Source organism: Haliotis rubra, unplaced genomic scaffold (genome assembly GCF_003918875.1).
Source record: "Haliotis rubra isolate DU_JTF1 unplaced genomic scaffold, ASM391887v1 Scf28, whole genome shotgun sequence".
Classification (NCBI taxonomy): Eukaryota; Metazoa; Mollusca; class Gastropoda; order Lepetellida; family Haliotidae; genus Haliotis; species Haliotis rubra.
The window spans coordinates 2,069,990-2,095,636 of NW_025766891.1; the positions used below are offsets into that span (position 1 = coordinate 2,069,990).

The window sequence follows — 25,647 nt, forward strand, 5'->3', positions numbered from 1 at the left end:
CCTTGAAACAACGAAAACGTTAAAATGTCTGTTTTTCAAGTTTCGTAGGGGTCGCTATGTCAACGTTAAGTTATAAACTCGATGTTGAAAATGGTCCTTGCAGTTTGTATTCAAACATAAAAACGCACCTTATAATATTATTTTGACTTAATTTACTCTTTCAAAACTATCACACAAATTTGTATCACAGTGATAATGCATTCAGATATATTTCACAACTTATTGTTTGTTTATTATTGTATATTAAAATATGGTGGTATTATGCCCATGATTTTCAAAAGTCTCGTATTTGTGTTGACGTAACAAGTGTCATATTTTGTAAGAAGGGTCTTCTGAAAATAGTAATATAACACTGATAGAATAAATAGTATCCATGTTTTAATCCAGAGAACACATTGCAAATTTCCACTCCTCAACTCTGTGCCTGTTTGCAGTTCAGAGCTGCTACCTCGGGTCACGTGGACCTATCTTAGGTAACGTCATAAAGCCTCGCTTTCGTCTCGCTTATAAAAGTTACTGACATCACTAAGTCCTCGCTTATAGAAACCACTCACGTCGTCACGTGATCGTTTGTCAGCCTCGTTTTCAAGTTCGTTGTCTTCTCTGACGTCCGTGTCCCGTTTGTAGAAGCTGCTAAGATCTTCGTTTGACCTCTTGTAGAACCGACTGAGGCCATTTGCCATCCTCTTGTAGAATGAGCTTAGTTCTGCCGGGCTTCGCTTGTAGAATCCGCTGACGTCATTAAGGCCACGTTTGTAGAAACCAGATAATTCGTCACGTGCTCTCTTGTAAAAACTGCTGAGGTGGCTGTCGTCCCCGCTGCGCTTGTAGAAGCCCATTAAATCGTTTCTTGCGCGTTTGTAGAAGCTGCTCAGGTCATCACCACTTCTTTTGTAGAAACTGCTCATGTTGTTGTCGAGACCCCTTTTGTAGAAGCTGTTCACGTCGCTTCGTCCTCGCTTGTAGAAGCTGCTTATTCCGTCATTAACACTTCGCTTGTAGAAGCTATTGAGGCCTTCATTGAGTCCCCGTTTATAGAATCCACTCACGTCATCTCGTGCTCTCTTGTAGAAATTGCTCAGTCCGTCTCCACGTGAACGCTTGTAGAAGGAGCTGCTATCCTGAAACCCACGCTTATAGAAACTGCTGAGGTCACTTCCGGGGGCACGCTTATAGAAACTGCTGAGATCACCTCCCGGGGAGCGTTTGTAGAAGCTACTAAGATCGTTTTCAGGAGACCGCTTATAGAAGCTGCTGACATGATCCTTGCCACGTTTGTAAAAGCTGCTCATTCCATTATCCTGTCCGCGCTTATAGAAACTGTTGAGGTCACCTCCAGGGGCACGCTTATAGAAACTGCTGAGGTCACTTTCTGGAGCACGCTTATAGAAACTGCTGAGATCACTTCCTGGAGCACGCTTATAGAAACTGCTGAGGTCACTTCCTGGAGCACGCTTATAGAAACTGCTGAGGTCACCTCCAGGGGCACGCTTATAGAAACTGCTGAGGTCACCTCCTGGGGCACGCTTATAAAAACTACTGAGGTCACCTCCAGGGGCACGCTTATAGAAACTGCTGAGTTCACTTCCTGGAGCACGCTTATAGAAACTGCTGAGGTCACCTCCAGGGGCACGCTTATAGAAACTGCTGAGGTCCCCTCCTGGGGCACGCTTATAAAACTGCTGAGGTCACCTCCTGGGGCACGCTTATAGAAACTGCTGAGGTCCCCTCCAGGGGCCCGCTTATAGAAACTGCTGAGGTCACCTCCAGGGGCACGCTTATAGAAACTGCTGAGGTCACCTCCTGGGGCACGCTTATAGAAACTGCTGACGTCACCTCCAGGGGCACGCTTATAGAAACTGCTGAGGTCACCTCCAGGGGCACGCTTATAGAAACTGCTGAGGTCTCCCTCAGGGGCACGCTTATAGAAACTGCTTACGTCCCCGCCGGGAGCACGCTTGTAGAAACTGCTGGTGTCACCATCGACACCTCTTTTGTAGAAACTGCTCATTCCTTCATTTATTCCTCGCTTGTAGAAGCCACTGAGGTCATCGCGACTCCGCTTGTAAAAGCTGCTTTGGCCATCACCCCGAGCTCGCTTATAGAAACTGCTTACATGGTCCAAATCCCGTTTGTAGAAATTGCTCACATGTCGCATGGGGTCTCGTTTGTAGAAGCTGCTCATCCCGTTTTCTCTCGCTCGCTTATAGAAGCTACTCATTCCACGGTCCCTCTTATAGAAGCTGCTCATGCCGTTATTTTGGCCTCGCTTGTAGAAGCTGTTCATGCCACTGTGGATCGCTCGCTTGTAGAAGCTGCTTAGGCCATGGTCAAGTCCTCGTTTGTAGTCTCTCATTTCAGTCGCGTCAGGCTCGCCTTCCGGCAGTGGAACATCACCTGCAGAACACAGAACACATTTGCTATTGTGTCATCCTTATAAGCTACAAAGACATCCCCAAACCATAAGAAAATTACAACAGATTCTTTGATATTAGATTTGCGGTTAAGTTCTTTCAGTAGCATTCAGAAGTTGTGATGAACAACGGGGAGAGTTCTATGGAAATGCAACTGTTTATCATTTATATGAGCGACGTACGTTTCGATGTAGCTATTAACAACTTGCTTGATAGCGGTGTTAGTAGCTACACATAAACGTCGCTCATGAATTAATGATAAAGTAGATGTATATCCATAGAACTCTCCCCGTTGTAAATTTGCGATTATTCTCATGACTGCCTTAGGGTTGGGAGAGCAATGGTGACAGAATATCGCAAGTTACAAGGAAAGGGCAGAAACCTGTCGTCATTGGAGACAAACAGATTGATCGTACATTAAATCAATCGCCAAATCTTTTGAAAAGCGGCGAGTCACCGATCTGTGATGTCCGGTACTTTTCCAATCAAGGTCAGATACAGTTTTAACGAATTAAAACAAGGTATGGGAACATGTGACAAAGATCTGACACAATGCTATCACAACGCTATCGCAGTACAACTGGACACTGCCTCAGTATTATCCTAACACTCTCGTATTACCATCACGACACTATCTCAGTATCAAGGCATTATCTTTGCACAACACCGTACCGGGTCTATGAAGACACAATCACAGTACTATCTCGACACTGCCTCAGTATTATCCTAACACTCTCGTATTACCATCACGACACTATCTCAGTATCAAGGCATTATCTTTGCACAACACCGTACCGGGTCTATAAAGATACAATCACAGTACTATCTCGACACTGCCTCAGTATTATCCTAACACTCTCGTATTACCATCACGACACTATCTCAGTATCAAGGCATTATCTTTGCACAACACCGTACCGGGTCTATGAAGACACAATCACAGTGCTATCTCGACACTGCCTCAGTATTATCCTAACACTCTCGTATTACCATCACGACACTATCTCAGTATCAAGGCATTATCTTTGCACAACACCGTACCGGGTCTATAAAGATACAATCACAGTACTATCTCGACACTGCCTCAGTATTATCCTAACACTCTCGTATTACCATCACGACACTATCTCAGTATCAAGGCATTATCTTTGCACAACACTGTACCAGGTCTATGAAGACACAATCACAGTACTATCTCGACACTGCCTCAGTACTATCCTAACACTCTCGTATTACCATCACGACACTATCTCAGTATCAAGGCATTATCTTTGCACAACACCGTACCGGCTCTATGAAGACACAATCACAGTACTATCTCGACACTGCCTCAGTAATATCCTAACACTCTCGTATTACCATCACGACAGTATGCAGTTTTAACGAATTAAAACAAGGTATGGGAACATGTGACAAAGATCTGACACAATACTATCACAACGCTATCGCAGTACTATCTCGACACTGCCTCAGTATTATCCTAACACTCTCGTATTACCATCACGACAGTATGCAGTTTTAACGAATTAAAACAAAGTATGGGAACATGTGACAAAGATCTGACACAATACTATCACAACGCTATCGCAGTACTATCTCGACACTGCCTCAGTATTATCCTAACACTCTCGTATTACCATCATGACACTATCTCAGTATCAAGGCATTATCTTTGCACAACACCGTACCGGGTCTATGAAGACACAATCAGTATCAAGGCATTATCTTTGCAGAATCATCCTTGCACCAACCTTGACCAGCAAGGTACACTTTCTTTTGTGAAGCACTGTACCCATGTGTTCTTTATTGCCTTCATCTCGTGTTACCGAGCCTTATAAGAGAATCGCAGTTAAACGTTAATGAAGCTGGCTGCGGTGACGGACCATGATAATAACAAGATACGTCTCCCCCCTACTGATGGACGTGGACATCTACTACCTCACATTTGGCACCATCGGGAGATCGTCTGTGTCACGACTCACTCTTGTGTAATGGCCACTCAAACAAATCAGATGGCCCCAATGCATCTCATGTCTGGAAGTGAATGAGTATGCTTTTACGCCGCTTTTAGCAATATTCCAGCAATATCACGACGGGGGACGCCAGAAATGGGCTTCACACATCGTACCCATGTAGGGAATCGAACCTGGGTCTTCAGCGTGACGAGCGAACGCTTGAACCACTAGGCTACTCCACCTCCCCTTAGGATTTGTGAACTTGAACTTAATGTGTTACACGAGTCATTTGGATGCCACGGGTTTGCTTCCATGGCGCTCATGATATTCTGTTCCTACTGTCAAGCTCATATTGTTCCCAGACCATACACATGTTACCGTATCAAGACATATTATCGCATTTTCAGCAACCCATGCTTATCGTAAGATGCGACTAACGGGATTGGGTGGTGAGGATCCCTGACTTGGTTGACACACGTCATCGTATCCCAATTGCGTAGATCGATGCTCATGCTGTCAATCACTGGATTAGCTGGTACGGACTATTATTTACAGATACAGCTGTGCTATTCCTGAGTGTGGCGTAAAACAACAGACAAACAAAACTTACTGTCGCACATCCGCGCATGCACGCCGACCTCGCCTTTGTCGACGCCAAAGTTCTCGTAGTCGACCAACACGTAAGCCTCGCCTTGTAGAATACCAGACGTACAATGGCACTGGATCTGTAGAGAAGAACAATTGATAATGGCGTTACGCAGGTGCCAGTTTGAAAGGAGGACCATTATTTTCGTAATGACATTCACAAATTTTGATTTATGGATTTTTAGGTGTGTTTTATAAGCAACAACTTTGGCAAACAATTTTTATTGATTAGCCATAATTTGATTTTGTCAGCATACACCAAATGGGATTCTCTAATTTTGTTGTATTAATTTATTATAACAAAACATTTCGAAAGATGGTTTTATCGAAGTAAAACATACAGAAAACGTCTTGAAACATTATAAATTATGCATCGTGAATTTAACTAAAGATAATTTATCTATTAAGGTTTTTAATGGGGAGACTTTTAAGATAACGATCATTTGCACTGACGTTTAAAGAAAACGCAAGCCATCTGACGATGCCCTCGAACATTGCGGCAAATATTACCGACAAAGGTCTCTGGCGATGCTTTTGCTCGTATATATTGAGAATATCTCTGGCTATTTACCAATTTGAGCGAGTGAGGCAGTGAGTGGAGTTTCAGCTTTTCCACGGTGTGTTAGCTTGATGTGGAAAGAATATTGAAATATACGATTTGGCGCACGGACACTCCATAAACCAAACAAACCCAGAAAAAAACATTTAGGAGAACCTGGGATTCGAACCCACAACCAGTTTAACCAAAGATGCCCACGATAAACAAGTTAGCATATTTTGTGGATTTGTGGAAGGCAAGAAAGTATTTCTTTGTGTTGGTGACACACACGACTGTAACTTCCAGCGGGCGGTAGGGCAGCCTAGGGGTTACAGCGTTCGCTCATTATACCGAAGACCCGAGTTCGATTCCTCACATGGGTACACTTTGGAGAGCATATTTCTGGAGTTCCCCGCCGTGATATTGCTGGAATATTGCTGGAATATTGCTGAATGCGGTGTATAAAACTCACTCCATACTTCCAGACAGATCAGTGTGTGGGGGATCAGGGTGCCGTTGTACAAAGGAATCTCTGCGCTAAGGTGATCGTAACTGCCATACCTTAACATAGACTTACGACTGGCGTAGCGCCAAGGCTGCTTAGTACAACCGCACCCTGACCTGTACGTAGTATTAGGAATCGTTTTCGATGGTTACGCAGCCATATTTAACAAGATGGTTGGGCTAGTAAACCTATGAGACGGTGGGATGGGGCAGTTGTTAATGCGTTCGTTCGTCACGCCAAAGACCTGGGTTCGATTACCTACATGGGTACAGTGTGTGAATCCCAATTCTGGTTTCCCCGCCGTGATATTAATTTGCCGGAATAGTGCTAAAAGCGGCGTAAAACCCAACTCACTCACTCGTCCTAAGCCGACTACCCACATAGGTACAATGTGTGAAGCCATGATATTCCTGGTCAACCATAAGCAGAACGAGATTGAGGAATATTTGCATGTACGTAAATTCTCTCATTATCCCCGAGTCTTGTCTACATTTCCCAAGAGCAACGATGTTCATTAAGGGAAGATTTATTTCCTTTCGGGGGACATCACGTCTTACAGCTCCTTACACTTCCAAGGCTGCGTTCGGACACGCGTTGACCTGGAGCTTGAAAGCGACAGCAGCACGTTCGAACTGATCAGAGGTTCGCCCTTGCGCGAATAGTATACTCTAACACTGTTTCAGCTGCCTGTTCCATTAATTTAATGTCCAAAATCTACATACTGTCTTAAAGAAATATCTCCGAAAAATACAAAAATTGCGGTCATAATAATATTTATATATAACAGTAAACATTGTCAAAGACACAAGTCTCCAATTAAGATGATTAAACTGCTCTTTGCAAGAACCTTTAACCTTGGTTCGAAACAAGGGTTTCTGAAAAGTCTTCAGAGATATGAAAAAACACTTGTAATATACAAACTAATATCAAACTTTCAGTTTTTGGCACATTGTTATTTTGAAGCTAATGAATAGCTTAACCAAGAGGTCTAGCACGCCATCAGAACATTCACGAATATCAGGAAAGAATGATCCATTGTGAATTGAAGCCTGAAGGTTGCATCTCCGAAGGCGTTTATTATGTCGGTGAAGTTTTTGCTGTCACTGGGATCGGAAAACGTTAAGTGTCTCTTAAATGATGGCGATTTGGTGCGGATAAAACACTTCAATATAAAACTGTTTGTAGGCCGACATTAATTCATTCTGTTCTCTGGCCCGTGACTGTTGGTCGAACCCAACTCACTCACTCACTCACTCAACCGTGTCAGAATTTCATCTTTCTGCACTTATACTTATCATAGAGTTTTATAAAGATCCTTCACCTAATCTGTCTCTCGGATTCATGTTGCGTCATATTTTCTCGTCCGCTTTCTCACATCGTTTCATCATATACTGAGTTTTTTGTCAGCGGGATTTTTCTCATTGTATCGTGTTTTCGTCTGATATGCCTTGTCATAGCACATCTTTCTGCCAAAACCACTTATCATGTGGCGTCTTTCTGCCAATACCACTTATCATGTGGCGTCTTTCTGCCAATACTAATTAACATGTTGCGTCTTCCTCCAATACCAATTATCATGTGACGTCATTCTGCCAATATCACTTACCATGTGGCTACTTTCTGCCAATACTAATTATCATGTGGCGTCTTTCTTCCAATACCACTTATCATGTGGCGTCTTTCTGCCAATACCACTTATCATGTTGCGTCTTTCTGCCAATACTAATTAACATGTTGCGTCTTCCTCCAATACCAATTATCATGTGACGTCATTCTGCCAATATCACTTACCATGTGGCTACTTTCTGCCAATACCATTTACCATGTGGCGTCTTTCTGCCAATAACTTTACATGTGGCGTCTTTCTGCCAAAATGACCTTTCATGTGGCGTCTTTCTGCCAACACGACTGCTTAAACGACTGTTTCTAACACAACTTATGCGACGTGTTTCTTCCAATTCAACATCTCATACGACCCCTTTCTTAAAATACTTTTTCGCGTTTTTCTTCCAACATGACCTATCTTTATTTTCTATTCTGGTGAGACTCACACCAGTTGCTTGCCGACATTTTCTCTCGTTGGATCAATTTATCCCCCAGGGAATAAGTCTTTCTGATAGATATATCATTGAGGGAGGAGTGGTCCCTCTATGTGAATCTCTCCACTGAGAGGGTCAACTGCCTATGGGTTCAAATCCTCCCTTCCGCTTGGGTCTCACTAAAAAGGCCAACGTCTATCACCTTTGCTGTATTGGAGTTTCTCCCACATCTAACTGACGTGCTGTGATACATGATCGAACTACTATTTGAAGGGGTACGAAAGCCTAAATTACTCACTCAATCTGTCCTGACTCTTTTATCACTAAATGTGTTTTCTATAAATATGTTGCTTTTCTAAGGCCCGTGCGTCTGTGTCTTGATGAGTGCGTGGAGGGACTTTATTAACGCGACGGCAGCAACAGCCGTGAGAGGCTATTTATCTGTCTTGCAAGGTTTGTAGGTGTCGAGGAACCTATAGTTTTAGCAAGGTCAACGGAGACGGTATATTTATCGCTTTAGGGTGGGATAATCGATAGGCTGATTGCAGTACCTATTGTGCCTTTGTCGAGAGATTTGAAACTAACATTTGCATTTCGCCAGTGAGAACTCTTTGTCCGGGACCATCATGTCGATCATTGCAATCTACTAATACCAGAATACCGTGATACCAACGAAAATATATTACAAACCCACATTAAGCATCAAACCTGAATATGGTTTGATATGTAATCGGGTTTAATTTAAGCGCCAATAGGTACTCAATTGACCCTCTTTTGGCAAAATGTCAGCGTTAAGTTCTTGGTCTTTAGAATAGCTTAAAACAATCATTCGACCGTGTGAAATCTCTACTGATGGAGATAACAATCTTCGTATTTTTTAGGTAAATTGCACGTGTTCTTGTGGTTGAAAGCATTACGCGGGTACAATGTGTTAAGCCCATTTCTGGTGTCCCCGCTATAATATTGATGACCAGCGGTGTAAAACTAATCGATTCCCACTATTTCACATGGGTACAATGTGTTGATAGCTGGAATACTGCCATCTCTGGTGCCCCAACACGGGACGAGGCTTGGGATAATATTGCTGGAATACTGCTGAAAGCGGTGTAAAACTAATCTCACTCTCTCACTCACTATTTCATTAACATCACGGGACGAGGCTTGGAATGATAGTGATACGGTGATATTGCTGGAATATTGCTGAAAGCGGCGTAAGACTAAACTCACTCACTCACTCACTATTACTTAACATCCAATATGCTAGATTTACCTCCATGCTGACAGCGGTAACATATCCTATCTTTGGGATTACACTTTCTCACTAAGGTTGAGATTTTAGTACTATTTGGGTTCAGTCCCGAATGCATTCGAGTCCCCACTCGAGGGAGGCACCTTATCTGATACTGTGGTTCGAATCCCGGGTGGTACTGAACCCAAACGTACATTCTGTACTTCATAGAGAAAGTTCAGTGCCAACTGTAACACGTGTAACGTTTAATTAATTTACTTTCTGAATGACTTTCCGTAGTCTTACCTCTGTGTAGTTTTTCTTGTCGAAGTTCTCTGCTTCAATGACAGTACGTGACGCTACCTCGTCATCGTGACACGACGGGACATCTGACACGGGGCGACACAGGCCGTACCTGGAACAAGATGACGTCATAGTATCACAAGGAGTGGAATACATAAAGTGTATCCTTGCGTATATACAGTGCTGGTGATTTCGTCACATCTCATATCATTGGCTAACCAAATAGTTTGTTTGCCCGTGTGTTTCTATGCACGGAAAACAAGTTCGGCCACATACACCTGTAGACTAGTTTCCTGGTTATCTGAAAATAGAATGATCGAGGCTCGTGTTTCATTACTACGCTGAACGATATCACTGATTACGTGTTTGCTAATTTTGTAACGCGGATTTACACAACATGTACTTTTGTTGCGTTTAACCCTCAAACCCCTCCAATAAATACCTAAATTATTACATGAACGAACGAACGAACGAACGAACGAACAAACGAAAGAAAGAAAGAACAAAGAAACAAGCATAAATAAATAAATAAATAAAAAAATACATACATACATACATAATACATACATAATACATACATACATACATACATACATACATACATACATACATATATCAGGCGACAGTCCAATCTTTATTCTTTAAGACAGCTCTGTCGACGGCATATTTTTTACATTCACAGTATATATTTCTCTTGCTCTAAAACCTCCATTAGAGCAAGAGAAATATATTATATACTGTGCCTCTCGTCCAGTAACGAGGAGCAGGGAGGCCGGTGAATGGCCGACACCGTGGAACTGTCTTATGAGTCCGTTTCGACGCTCATACTATCAGCCACTGGTTTGGTTTGACTAGTGACAGCCGGCGTAATACGGCTTGGGTATATCTAACTAACGAGGATATGTAGCACGGTTTGGTTTCATTGTGTCCCCTCGGGTTGGATCGATGCTCAAGCTGTCGACCACTAGTTTGTCTGGTCAATATTTGATTATTCACCGCCGGTCGTCATAATCTTTTATATTAAACTGACTGCGGGGTTCATTCACTTAGTCTCTAACACGTTTCAGATCCACACACGAGCTATTGTATCCTTTAGGCGTTAGGTAATAATATCATGTAATTCTTATGTTCATTCAGCAGTAGAAGTATTCCATTGTATCGGCATTAAAATGAGTTAAGGCCTGATGGCATATGTGAGTGAGTGAGTGATAGAGTGAGTGAGTGAGTGAGTGAGTGAGTGATAGAGTGAGTGAGTGAGTGAGTGAGTGGGTGAGTGAGTGAGTGGGTGAGTGAGTGAGTGAGTGAGTGATAGAGTGAGTGGGTGGGTGAGTGAGTGATTGAGTGAGTGATTTTGGGCGAGTGAGTGAGTGAGTGAGTTAGTTTAAAATCGCCGATTTTAGCACCATTACAATAATATCATGAAGGGGGAATATTCACGATGGAATCGAACTCGGAAGGCTTCCACTCCTAAACCACCTCGTTCTCTTCAATTATAACAATTAGCTGATACTTGTTCACTTATTAAACTCAGTCTTTTAGTTTTCTGAATCCCGTCTAAAAAAATCCCTAACGTTATTCGAATTTTACGATTTGATATCCTTACAAAGTTTCCATTACGGAAATGTCTCAAAGCCTTCTACCGCACTAATGGCAGCAATTTGCCGAAAAGAACCCAACCCCGCGTAATTTAGAAAATTCGCCCATTCAATACAACATTCTGGTCAAGTAAATTTTCATTAAGATTAAATAACGAATGTTGTAACAGATTTTAATCAGTTTTTTTATTCATCATCGTACTAAATTTAATTCCAAATTGAGAGCCAAGGATGATAGCATATCCGATAAAAAAGTAATAGGATTATACACGCATCTGGCCAAGCAAGGCGAAGAAATATAACCTGTGTTCGTGCGTCCGATCGTTCACCAACCACATGGAAAGTATTAATTTAAAATAGTTTGAAAACAATCTTAAACGCGTGAAAACAATTGCTTTATAGGGGATAAAAATCAAAGAACAATAGCCGAGGGCACCGGTTTCCCCTAGCAACCAGATTATAGGTTGGAATCAAGGCGGTTCCATGGGATTGCAATATTGTTTTTAATAGGATCACTGCATGTTCACTCGCAACAGTTATCAAAGCTAATCAGCCTACAATGCTTCAAAGCAATCTTCTTTGCTCGAGGTACAGCGCTGCTGTATACGCTTTTGAAGACGTCGGTGTCGGCTTGCCGTGTAGCTGTTCAATTTAAAATTCAAACCTTCAGCGTTTTAATACAAATTTAAGTCAATTTCCGACGCACGGAGAAGCAACAAGTGCTAAGTCAGCAAGAGATTTGATGGAGTTGTCATTCTGGGGAAAAAGCTGAGAGCAGGGAGGAGGTTTGACAAGACGGCCCTAAGTCAATCATAATGTCATCTTTTGAAGGGTCGAGGTTTGATTAGGTTTGAAACATCGTGATTGCCTCGTGTTTGTTCAGAAGGTCAAGCGTTTGAGGAATGATGGCTGAATTTAAGCAATTTCCTCCCCGTATTGCCATCCAAATCATAAGAGAAAGGGATTATAAAGGAAGATTGACATTTTATGCCAGTTAAACCGATCTTATTGAAAATCTGTGTGCACAAAAAACTTGTCAGAGATGATCAGCAGCAGAGAGAATACGTACAATGAGATAAATGAGGTGGCCTTCTCGTCTCTCAGTATTATGTTCAATCCGCATTAAGTCTTATTCACGGTAGACTATTTTTTGATCATATGGTGTATGTACGGCGTATTGCTTTAATACAATGTTGCTTTCATAGAGGGGTGGACAGTTAAGACACTTAGCTGTTATCTTCAGGGAACAGAGGGCGAGAAATGGGAGTGGGGGAATTATGTAGGGTTGGTTGGTTGTTTTGTATTTTAACGCCGCACTCCTAAGTAGTGGATAAAAATAATTTTATCGGATTTAATGGCCGGGCAAACATGAGTGAGCGAGTGAGCGAGTGAGTGAGTGAGTGAGTGAGTGAGTGATACGCCGCTTTTAGCAATACTCCAGCAATATCACGGGACACCAGAAATGGGCTTCACACATTGTGCCCAGATGAGGAATCGAACCCGGGCCTTCGGCGCGACGAGCCAACGCTTTAACCACGGGGCTAATACGTTTTCTACACAGACGTTTGATATTTCTGCATCCGATGAAGGTCATGCTCAAAGGTTGATTAAATGTAATATTCAGTGACATTTGTAAACTATAACGTGAATCCCCTACGGTACTGCTACGCTACACAAGTGAGTGAGTGAGTGAGTGATACGCCGCTTTTAGCAATACTCCAGCAATATCACGGGACACCAGAAATGGGCTTCACACATTGTGCCCAGGTGGGGAATCGAACCCGGGCCTTCGGCGCGACGAGCCAACGCTTTAACCACGGGGCTACCCCACCGCCCCTGACACAAACATGACAAGCGTTATTAAAATATTATTACAACAGTAACACTTCAAACATAAGGTCGTAAACACAACTGCGAACCCCGTTTAAATTTTCACCACTGCACCATCGAATAATCATTTCATGGTTCATTTGGGGTTTCAAATAAGGGTGTACTCGTTTGTTTGCCCGGCCGTTTGTATGTTTGCTGTTAACGTCTCACTCAGAAATTTTCCAGCAATATGACGGCGGTCTGTAAATAATCGTGTCTGGACCAGACAATCCAGTGATTAACAGCATGAGCATCGATCGACTCAATTGGGATACGATGACATGTGTCAACCAAGTCAGGGAGCCTGACCACCCGATCCCCTTAGTCGCCTCTTACGACAAGCATGGATTACTGAAGACCAATTTTATCCTGGATCTTCACGGGTGGAATTATGTAAGGGCCGGTTGTCAGAATCTGACAGTAGCCCAGTGGTTAAAGCGTTCGCTCGTCACGCTGAAGACCCGGGTTCGAATCCCCCCAACATGGGTACAAAGTGTGACAGTCCCGGAATAGTACGAAAAGCGGCGTAAAACTAAACTCTCTCACTCACTGACTGTAGCCCGTCCCCGTTTCAGCATGACTGTTGTGACTCCCGTACTCATGAGTTTGTGTTCGCGTGTGCGTGTGCGTACGTGCGTGCGCGTGTGTGTGTGCTGGTGGGAGATGGATGGGAAAAGGTTGTGTGTGATAGTGCATGTGCGTAATACTAAAAACACTTTGTGGTAAGGGGTGGTGGGGTAGCCTTGTGGTTAAAGCGTTCGCTCGTCACACCGAAGGTCCGGGTTCGATTCCCAACATGGGTGCAATGTGTGAAGCCCATTTCTGGTGTCCTCCACCGTAATATTGCTGGATTATTGTTTAAAGCGGCGTAAAAGCATACTCATTCACTCACGTTGTGGCTAGGCACCCATTGCTGAACCCATACGCTTTTGTTACATGACCAATTACCTCTTATCACTTGCAGCTGTAGAATTCACCAATACACGTTCAGCATCCATTTCCAGTCTCATGTTTATAAACATATGCTCTGACATAAAGGTGAGGTGAGATGAATTGGGTTTAACGTCGTCCTTGAAAATATTTCGCTCATATGACGACGTGCATGCGTGTGTATGTGTATGTGCGGCTGCTTGTACTAGCCCAGACTTAAGCTGGTTTTATAGTGCTAGCCCACTGAGATACCATGCCGGAGTGAAGCATGAATACCCCACTCAGACACATTATACTGACTCCTAGCCGACCAGTCCTTGTTGTACCCATTAATGCCGAGCGCCAGGCAGGGACCAACAAGTACCATTTTTTAAAGTCTTTTGGTATGACGCGGCCGGGGATCGAACCCGCGACCTTCCGCTCTCCGGGCGGACGCTCTAACCACTACACCACGGAGGCTGTCTTCACACACAAAAGGTCAAATGGACTGGGAAAAAGTTAAAACGCCCTTTACACTCGTTTTGGCCTCATGCTGAATTCTCTAGTGCTAATGGTGAACGGTAAAATGAACAATTCCTCCGAAAATATATTTATACACCTTTCGATGTTCCATCTAGAGCGAGATATAAATACGTTTTCTACACAGACGTTTGATATTTCTGCATCCGAAGAAGGTCATGCTTAAAGGTTGATTAAATGTAATATTCAGTGACATTTGTAAACTATAAAGCGAATCCCCTACGGTACGGCTACGCTACACAAGTGAATTCGTCCACTTGGTATTGGTTTTGAAACTCAATATCTCTATAGGAAATCTAATATATTTATATTTTCAAGTTTCCTTCCGTCTAGGTATCATTACAAATTGATGTCGATTGTGGAGGCGAGGACTGGCGAGACTGTTACATGTCAGACAGTGTTGACATGGCTGGGAAGTGATTTTGTTGAGCGTTCTCACTATCAGGTTAAGAGCTTGTGTATCATATTTTGGATAAGCTAAATCGATAAACACTTTGGTATTTATACAGGCAAACATGTAGTCTTATACAACCAAAAACGTACTCGCAGTCATATATACGTATGGTCATATACGTACGTCATACAAACGAGCTCGGTCATACACCCTCTAACGTACATACAGATGCATACCTTACGCACACGCGCGTCCGTAAATATACTCACATACGTCATACATATACGTACTCGCGCACATTCGCACGCATACACGGGTACTCATTCACATACACCCGTACGTGCATGCGTACATGCATTCATACGTACATACATACATACATACATACATATATCCATCCATCCATCCATCCATACATACATACATACATACATACATACATACATACATACATACATACATACATACATACATACATACATACATACATACATACATACATACATACATACATACATACATACATACATACATACATACATACATACATACATACATACATACATACATACATACATACATACATACATACATACATACATACATACATACATACATACATACATACATACATACATACATACATACATGTCGACACAGCGTTTTTGTTTTGTTCTTTTACGCCGGAACCCGATAACATAATATCAGACGACAGTCCAATCTTTATAAGACAGCTCTGTCGACGGCATATTTTAGATTCACAGTATATATTTCTCTTGCTCTAAAACCTCCATTAGAGCAAGAGAAATATATTATACACTGTGCCTCTCGTCCAGTAACGAGGAGCCGGGAGGCCGACTGTGAATGGAGTCCGCTTCGCAGGAAACACCGACGACGGAACTGTCTTATGAGGATTGGACTGTCTCCTGAGATCATGTTATCGCGTTTCGACGCTCATACTATCAGCCACTGGTTTGGTTTGACTAGTGACAGCCGGCGTAATACGGCTTGGGTATATCTAACTAACGAGGATATGTAGCACGGTTTGGTTTCATTGTGTCCCCTCGGGTTGGATCGATGCTCAAGCTGTCGACCACTAGTTTGGCTGGTCAAGATTTGATTATTCACCGCCGGTCGTCATAATCTTTTATATTACACTGACTGTGGGGTTCATTCACTTAGCCTCTAACACGTTTCAGATCCACACACGAGCTATTGTATCCTTTAGGCGTTAGGTAATAATATCATGTAATTCTTCTATTCAGAACATGCACATATAGGTTATAATAATAAAGATCAACAAGACTGTCTGGATCAATGCTCATACTGTTGGTCACTGGATTGTCTGGTCCAGTTCTCGTTTATTTACAGACAGCCGCCATATAGCTGGAATATTGCTGAGAGCTACGTATAACTATACTCACCCACTCGCTCAAGAACATGTTCAAAACGGCGTAAAATCAAATCCACTCACTCAGCAAGTGAGTGAGCTGGTTTTACGCCCCTGTTCGCAATAATCCAGCAATATCATTGCGGGGACACCAGGAATGGGCTTAACACATTGTACCCATGTGGGGAATCGAACCCGGGACTTCGGCGTGACGAGCGAACGCTTTAACCACTGGGCTACCCTACCGTCATACACTCAGCAAGTGGAGCAAGCATCTCAGGATGATGATGACTTGTACACGAGCTCGCGCTCCCCATGTCAGCCTCCGACAGCACACTCGTTGTGTTGTTGTGTTCATTAAGTCATCAATTATACAGAAGGGCGAAGTGAACAACCGTGGGTCTCATACAACGAATAAACGGTCGGAGATGCGAGCATATCTCACCAATTATTCTAACCAGCAGGACTTAATTACCGTTAAGCCTTTGAGCTGGTGTTAGATGCCAGTGACCATACAACTCTCTACGATTGAAGCAGGCAAGTTGTCTGTTCTGGTGCTTGTTAATACGCTATGAATATGACAATATGAAGACACTTTGATGTTTTACAGATTTCCACGAAAACGCTTCAGCCAGGCACCGAAGCATCCAATGTTTGCGGGGGATATAAACCATTCTCTATTTTATCATTGCAATGAGAAGCAGTTTGGCATGACGAGAGTTCCTGTAGCTGGTCCAATAGTCAATAATCTTCAGACAATATCTGAAGGTTAGGGAGTCGTTGAGACTTGTGTGTCTTCAGATCTGTTTTAACGTGTTTGATGTGTTGGTTGCGAAACAGAGGGAGATCGTTTAAAGATGATTGAACAGTGGTGAAGGAATTTTTATGCTTTTCATTAATTAACAAATTGGCATATTGCAGATATAAAAGACATTCAAATTCCTATAACATCTGGCAGGTATTACAACCATCCTTTGACAAGGACTGTCCCGGCGCCTTGATGCTTGAAATAAAAGGCCAATGTATTTCAGTAATTCGGATCCTTTCCACATTAATAGAGTTCCGGGTTAAAGAAGACGAAATGTATTCGCGACAATCATGCGGTGGGATAACTTGGGCTTTTCGCTGCTTAAAGCAATATTCCAACAATATCACTGCGGAGGACACCAGGAATTGGCTTCACATATGTAGGGAATCGAACCCGGATCTTCGGCGTGACGAGCGGACGCTTTATCTACGAGGCTACCCAACCAAAGTCACCGTGGCCTATGGACTTTGACAAACGAAACATATATACACGCATACACAGCAGTCTCGTAGTAATTATAGGATTAAAGGGGAGATGTTTACGAGGCATATGATCCATTGTAAATGTGATCATAATTCTCAAGGAGCCGTGGGGTAACCTGATGGTTAAAGCGTCGGCTCCTCACGTTGAAGACCCGGGTTCGATTCCCCACATGGATACATTGGGTGAAGCCCATTGTTCCCCTCCGTGATACTGCTGGAATATTGTTAAAAGCGGCGTAATATCACACTCTCTTTCACTCACTCGTAGTGTTCAAAATGTCGTCGCTCACAACTTAAACTTTTCTATTTGATTATGAATAGAGAGCTAAATATCGCATGACAATATTAATCATAAAACGTTAATAATCACGTCTGTCTGTCGGTCGGTCTGGGGCGCCTCTGGGGCGCTGTCGAGGCGTCACTGTGTCCGAACCTACCTTCTGTATGACCCTTCTAACTTACAATCACATTAAATGACACGGAATGATCGAAATGAAGTTAAGGCAAACAGATCTCAAGCGACAACGTTGTCATACGGTCTCTAGAGGCTGCCGTTCAGTTGCACAATGGTTACAATAACACCTATACCTAATAGATAAACTTTGCAATGCATTTACTCCACAATTTCGTAATCACTAAGGCGGGGGTCTAAGCGATTGTTTACGTACTTGTATTGAATATACTACAGGAATGGAATGATAAATGTTTAATGAAGATCAGCATTCTACCATTAGCAGTTGTTTTGTTCCGTAGGCAGCTGAAAGCTTTATAGGCGAATGTCTTGCTATATATACATACGACTATTCAAAGTTCTACTTTACGACTATTTATTTTACCTTTAAGCACGTAAGACAAACAGGGGACTGATAAGTATTTAATGATCACAAACACAATGGCCATTGTGCTTACAGAAGCGATTTTCATTATTTTAGACCACAACGTATGACGTATGGAATTTTTAATCTGGATCTTCTCTCGTAAGTTTATTGTTTCAGTGTTTTGTATCGTTGGAGGGGAAGTGATTTCTGAAAACGATAGAATGTCTCCCTTACTCTCTCTCTCTTTCTCTCTCTCTCTCTCTCTCTCACACACACTCTCTCTCTCTCACTCTGTGTGGTTAACGCGTTCGCTCGTCACGCCTATGACTAGTCTTCGATTCCCCGCATTGGTACAATGTGTGAGGTTCCCGCCGTGATATTGCTGGAATTTTGCTGGAAACGGCGTAAAATAAACTCATCCATTCCCTCTTTCGCTATCCCTCTCCATCCATGCCTTCTTTTTCTCATCCCGTTTCCTCTTCCGTCCTTCCTCTTTCCCTTTCTCGCATCCATCACCACTCTCTTTTTCACTCTCTCTCCCCCCCCCCCCCCCCCCCCCCCCCCCCCCCTCTCTCTCTCTCTCTCTCTTTATACACATATATACACATTTGTACGATGTGTCTACGTGATAGTTTGGTTGTCCCGTTGATTTGGTTTGAGATTGGATTACACAACTAACAAACATTTCATTTCTCTCCCTCTCTGTCTCTCCCTGTCTCTCTCTCGCTCTCTCTCTCTCTCCCCCCCCCCTCTCTCTCTCTCTCTTTATACACATATATACACATTTGTACGATGCGTCTACGTGATAGTTTGGTTGTCCGGCTGATTTGGTTTGAGACTATAGCTCAATGTCGTGCTATTAAGTGCGAGGGAGACTGAACAAACCGAAAAAGATCCGGCCCCGATTTCTCGAAACAAACTTAAGTCTGAGTTTTGACTTAAGTAAGAGTTTTTTTACTCAAATTTGAGAAAAAGCAGGAAAATGCATTTCCTAGAAAGAACTGAAATCGATATTACACTCAAACATAGTTGATAATTCGAGTTGTGTAGATAGGCTACTTAAGTTGTTGGGGCTTTGTTATTAAAAAGAATGCAGTTGAGTTAAAAAATCAGCAGTTTCAAATTGTCAAACTCAGTTTGAAATTTGAGTAAAAACTTAACTTTATTTGAGAAATCTGAGCCCGATCTTTTTGTTGGACTCAGGCACACATGAATCTATAATTAGCACAAACGTAATTCATACCCATATTATTCAACACTGAAACATTAAAAGTTCAAACTGTCACTGCAAACATGTTTTACTTGTGTTTTTTCAGATTGGTTATGTTCAAACTGGAACAATAAATGACAATATTTTTTTCATTTGAAACCTTACAATGGAACAAAAACAACTGCGGAGGACATTTCATCCTTCAAGACCGAGACAGAATATGGTTTCATGTAAATTAGCAAGTTTTCAGTTGCAGAAGAATAATATTTTTTTATCCCGTCTCAAACGTATGTAAATGTGATTTTTCTTTCAGGATCAAATCCACGCTCAGACTTTGTTGTAATAAAACACTTTTTTAGAAGATGAACATATGAATAAACGATAGAAAAAAACGAACATGAATGCTATGCCCTAAAACAGCATGGCCATCAGATTCTGAATGCTGAATGCAACGAAAAGTATATTTCAGATGTTATGTTCGGTATGGGCTCAACGTTCTATAACAACGGCCCTGATAATGAATATGACTAACTTCCATTACAACTCTCCTCCATCAACACAACAATCGAATAATCGGCGCTTCTCCAAAGACAAAAAGACATATCTCAATATATTATTAATGCAATATAAATATAACATCCAGAGCATAATTAATCCGTTAAACTAGCAGCCCTTTCAACTAATTGGATATAATTTTAGGAGATGTTTGATAAAAGAACACTATGTCTATAAAATAGCCATGCATATCGATTAAGGTGATAACTAAAATCTGGTTGGTACTCATGGGACGTATTCATGTAGTCTTGTCTGGGGATTGAACTATTCTAAACACTGTAGCCTGACACGCGAACGTTAGATCTCGGAATACAGAATAACCACTGTAGTGAATGAATATTGCGTTACGCAATGTCCCAGCAATATCATCTTGGTCACCAGAAATGGGTTTCAGACTGTTCCCCAAACCGGATATTCCGCGTGATGAGCGAACACTTTAACCACGGGGCTAATCTGAGGCATCTGTGGAATGTATTCTGTTATACCAGATGACAGGTATGTTGTTTTAATTACGCATTTCAATCTGTGGCACGTCAACACAACATAAATCTACTTCAGCTATACAGGCGATCTACTTGACTCAGCAACACAGGCGATCTACTTGACACAGCTACACAGGCGATCTACTTGACTCAGCTACACGGGCGATCTACTTGACACAGCTACACAGGCGATCTACTTGACACAGCTACACAGGCGATCTACTTGACTCAGCTACACATGCGATCTACTTGACTCAGCAGCACAGGCGATCTACTTGACTCAGCTACACAGACGATCTACTTGACTCAGCAACACAGGCGATCTACTTGACACAGCTACACAGGCGATCTACTTGACTCAGCTACACCGGCGATCTACTTGACTCAGCAACACAGGCGATCTACTTGACTCAGCAACACAGGCGATCTACTTGACTCAGCTACACAGGCGATCTACTTGACTCAGCTACACAGGCGATCTACTTGACTCAGCTACACAGGCGATCTACTTGACTCAGCAACACAGGCGATCTACTTGACACAGCTACACAGGCGATCTACTTGACTCAGCTACACGGGCGATCTACTTGACACAGCTACACAGGCGATCTACTTGACACAGCTACACAGGCGATCTACTTGACTCAGCTACACATGCGATCTACTTTACTCAGCAGCACAGGCGATCTACTTGACTCAGCTACACAGACGATCTACTTGACTCAGCAACACAGGCGATCTACTTGACACAGCTACACAGGCGATCTACTTGACTCAGCTACACCGGCGATCTACTTGACTCAGCTACACAGGCGATCTACTTGACTCAGCAACACAGGCGATCTACTTGACTCAGCAACACAGGCGATCTACTTGACTCAGCTACACAGGCGATCTACTTGACTCAGCTACACAGGCGATCTACTTGACACAGCAACACAGGCGATCTACTTGACTCAGCAACACAGGCGATCTACTTGACTCAGCAACACAGGCAATCTACTTGACTCAGCTACACAGGCGATCTACTTGACTCAGCTACACATGCGATCTACTTGACTCAGCTACACAGGCGATCTACTTGACTCAGCTACACAGGCGATCTACTTGACACAACTATACAGGCGATCTACTCGACTCAGCTACACAGGCGATCTACTTGACTCAGCTACGCAGGCGATCTACTTAACACAGCAACACAGGCGATCTACTTAACACAGCAACACAGGCGATCTACTCGACTCAGCTACACAGGCGATCTACTTGACTCAGCTACGCAGGCGATCTACTTAACACAGCAACACAGGCGATCTACTTAACACAGCAACACAGGCGATCTACTTGACTCAGCTACACAGGCGCTCTACTTGACTGAGCAACACAGGCGCTCTACTTGACTCAGCTACACAGGCGATCTACTTGACTCAGCTACACAGGCGATCTACTTGACACAGCTACACATGCGATCTACTCGACTGAGCAACACAGGCGATCTACTTGACTCAGCTACACAGGCGATCTACTTGACACAGCTACACAGGCGATCTACTTGACTCAGCAACACAGGCGATCTACTTGACTGAGCAACACAGGCGATCTACTTGACACAGCTACACAGGCGATCTACTTGACACAGCTACACAGGCGATCTACTTGACTCAGCAACACAGGCGATCTACTTGACTCAGCTACACAGGCGATCTACTTGACACAGCTACACAGGCGATCTACTTGACTCAGCAACACAGGCGATCTACTCGACTGAGCAACACAGGCGATCTACTTGACTCAGCTACGCAGGCGATCTACTTAACACAGCAACACAGGCGATCTACTTAACACAGCAACACAGGCGATCTACTTGACTGAGCAACACAGGCGATCTACTTGACTCAGCTACACAGGCGATCTACTTGACACAGCCACACAGGCGATCTACTTGACACAGCTACACAGGCGATCTACTTGACTGAGCAACACAGGCGATCTACTTGACTCAGCTACACAGGCGATCTACTTGACACAGCAACACAGGCGATCTACTTGACACAGCTACACAGGCGATCTACTTGACTGAGCAACACAGGCGATCTACTTGACACAGCAACACAGGCGATCTACTTGACTCAGCTACACAGGCGATTTTTGACACAGCAACACAGGCGATCTACTTGACTGAGCAACACAGGCGATCTACTTGACACAGCAACACAGGCGATCTACTTGACACAGCTACACAGGCGATTTTTGACACAGCAACACAGGCGATCTACTTGACTGAGCAACACAGGCGATCTACTTGACACAGCAACACAGGCGATCTACTTGACTCAGCTACACAGGCGATCTACTTGACTCAGCTACACAGGCGATCTACTTGACTCAGCTACACAGGCGATCTACTTGACTGAGCAACACAGGCGATCTACTTGACACAGCAACACAGGCGATCTACTTGACTCAGCTACACAGGCGATCTACTTGACACAGCAACACAGGCGATCTACTTGACTCAGCTACACAGACGATCTACTTGACTGAGCAACACAGGCGATCTACTTGACACAGCAACACAGGCGAACTTCTTGATTCAGCTACACAGGCGATCTACTTGACACAACTATACAGGCGATCTACTCGACTCAGCTACACAGGCGATCTACTTGACTCAGCTACACATGCGATCTACTTGACACAGCAACACAGGCGAACTTCTTGATTCAGCAGCACAGGCGATCTACTTGACTGAGCAACACAGGCGATCTACTTGACTCAGCTACACATGCGATCTACTTGACACAGCAACACAGGCGAACTTCTTGATTCAGCAGCACAGGCGATCTACTTGACTCAGCTACACATGCGATCTACTTGACACAGCAACACAGGCGAACTTCTTGATTCAGCTACACAGACGATCTACTTGACTGAGCAACACAGACGATCTACTTGACACAGCAACACAGGCGAACTTCTTGACTCAGCTACACAGGCGATCTACTTGACACAGGACCACAGGAGATCTACTTGACACAGCAACACATGCTTTCTATCTGACACAGCAACACAGGCGATCTACCCGACACTGTAGCACAGGCGAACTACCTGCGTATATTTACAACTGTAAAGCAGGTTGGCGGGAATATTATGGCAGTTAACCGTGAAAGCAATTCAGAAAAAAAACATGCATTAGACAATTACGTCTCGGCAAAGTTTCCCTTTTGTCCAAACATAACGAATCGTTTTAAACGCGGCGCTTGGCGAACGATTTCCGACATCATCAGCGAGTTCAAGTAACGCTTAATATCACCCGCAAACTTATGATAATTGGATTCGCAGCTTTTAGAAATCCCTGGGAACATTGCGAAATTATTTTCATAAATTCTTTGACGGTTTTCAGATGAAAGGCAATTTAATTGTTTTCAACAAATTGTCATTTGGACAAGGGAATAACGAAAATGGCCAGCTCATACAGCGGTTGTCTCCCTTTATGGCCACTCGCCCACTATTTGTGTTAATGGATGCAATAACTTCTTTGGTAAAGCAGTTGAGAGAATGTCGTTAAATAGTCCTGCCAGGCAACCCACAGCTGGCGCCACTGTAATAGTATCAAATCAATCCAAAAAATACGTCAACGCTCAGTGCTTTCAATGACAGACTTAAAGATATGATTGATCCTCCAGGGGTATATATTGTGTCCTGAAAATCTCAAAGGACTTACAAAAAAATTAATCTCGTTTTTGGTAGAAGCAAGATGGCGGCGATTTCATCAGCATCTACAAAATATATTCTTAATCGGATGTGTGTACTATGTGATTGACATAATTACGTATATTCCACACAAACATTAAACTGAATCCATCATTTGATGAACTGAGAAGAAACGTGATCGAGTCCTTAACTACGAGTATTGATTTCAGTTTTCTGTCAAATAGACCGACTTTCATTATGAGTAGCGACAGTGGTTTTAATGTTAATTCCAAATTGATTTCGATGTCAGTATCATTTTGGTGAAAATCCGCCTGTATCATACGGGTCAGTGTGTTAATCAATATCAAATAGGGACAGGTGACAATCAAAACAATAAACAGGGTTAATTATGTGTGCATATCGCTGTCACTTTCAATGTTGATGTCAAAGTTACTTTCAATTATGATGTCAACGTTAGCATCGATGTAACTGTCGATGTAAATATCACTGTTACTTTCAATGTATATTTACTGTTACGTTCAATGTAAACGGAATTGGGGCGTCACAGATTGTACCATTGCGCAGATCGATGCTCATGCTGTTGATCACTGGATTGTCTGGTCCACACTCGATTATTTACAGACCCCCACCATATAGCTGGAATATTGCTGGGTGCGGCGTAAAACTAAACTCACTCACTCACACATTGTACCAATGATCCTGAAATCAGTGATCAATGTACCAGAGATCAAGAATCTCCCTCTTGAGTGAGACTAGCGAACGCTTAAACCACCACACTACCTACCGTAGAAGTCGGCACATACGCAACACAACAAATTGTACAATCTTTGTAAGTAAGAAGAATGGCAAAAGCGGCAACGCACGGAATCCATATGTTGGAAGCACAAGAACGTTTCGTCTCCGTCTTTTGCTTGCCTCTTGTCCGGATTTTAAGCCAAAGGCGGGTAACTCTCATTCCCTGACGCGAAACCGAAAAGGTATTAATATTTTCGTTATATCAACGTTTCCAGCCCCTATTAGTGTGCTCAACCAAAACATATCGCGTCATTATGGTCAAATCCACCCAAACAGAAGTATAATCCTTGTTGCTCAGTGCCACTTTATTCTATACGTATGCGTGCACCTTACCTATCTGACAGTGGGGTAGCCTTGTGGTTATAGCGTTCGCTCGTCACGCCGAAGACCCGGGTTCGATTTACCACATGCTTACAATGTGTGAAGCCAATTTCTGGTGTCCCCCGCCGTTATGCCTGGAAT

The 25,647-nt window shown here is 43.1% G+C and overlaps 1 protein-coding gene across 2 annotated transcripts in view; it reads right to left on the reverse strand.

Moving 5' to 3' along the window:
• Positions 1-358: 358 nt before the first annotated feature.
• The window catches only part of LOC124281129 (enterin neuropeptides-like), a 102,991-nt gene continuing 77,702 nt past the window's right edge, over positions 359-25,647 (reverse strand). The window contains exons 3-6 of one of the 2 annotated variants that reach the window (XM_046717148.1): positions 9,631-9,739; positions 4,980-5,094; positions 1,465-2,397; positions 359-1,320 (exon numbers count right to left, since the gene is read on the reverse strand). In XM_046717148.1, the coding sequence (XP_046573104.1) occupies positions 1,289-1,320; positions 1,465-2,397; positions 4,980-5,094; positions 9,631-9,739 (1,189 nt within the window). In that variant the 3' untranslated portion in view covers positions 359-1,288. Of the gene's footprint in view, positions 2,398-4,979; positions 5,095-9,630; positions 9,740-25,647 lie in introns of both variants that reach the window. The other variant, XM_046717147.1, reaches the window with a different exon arrangement.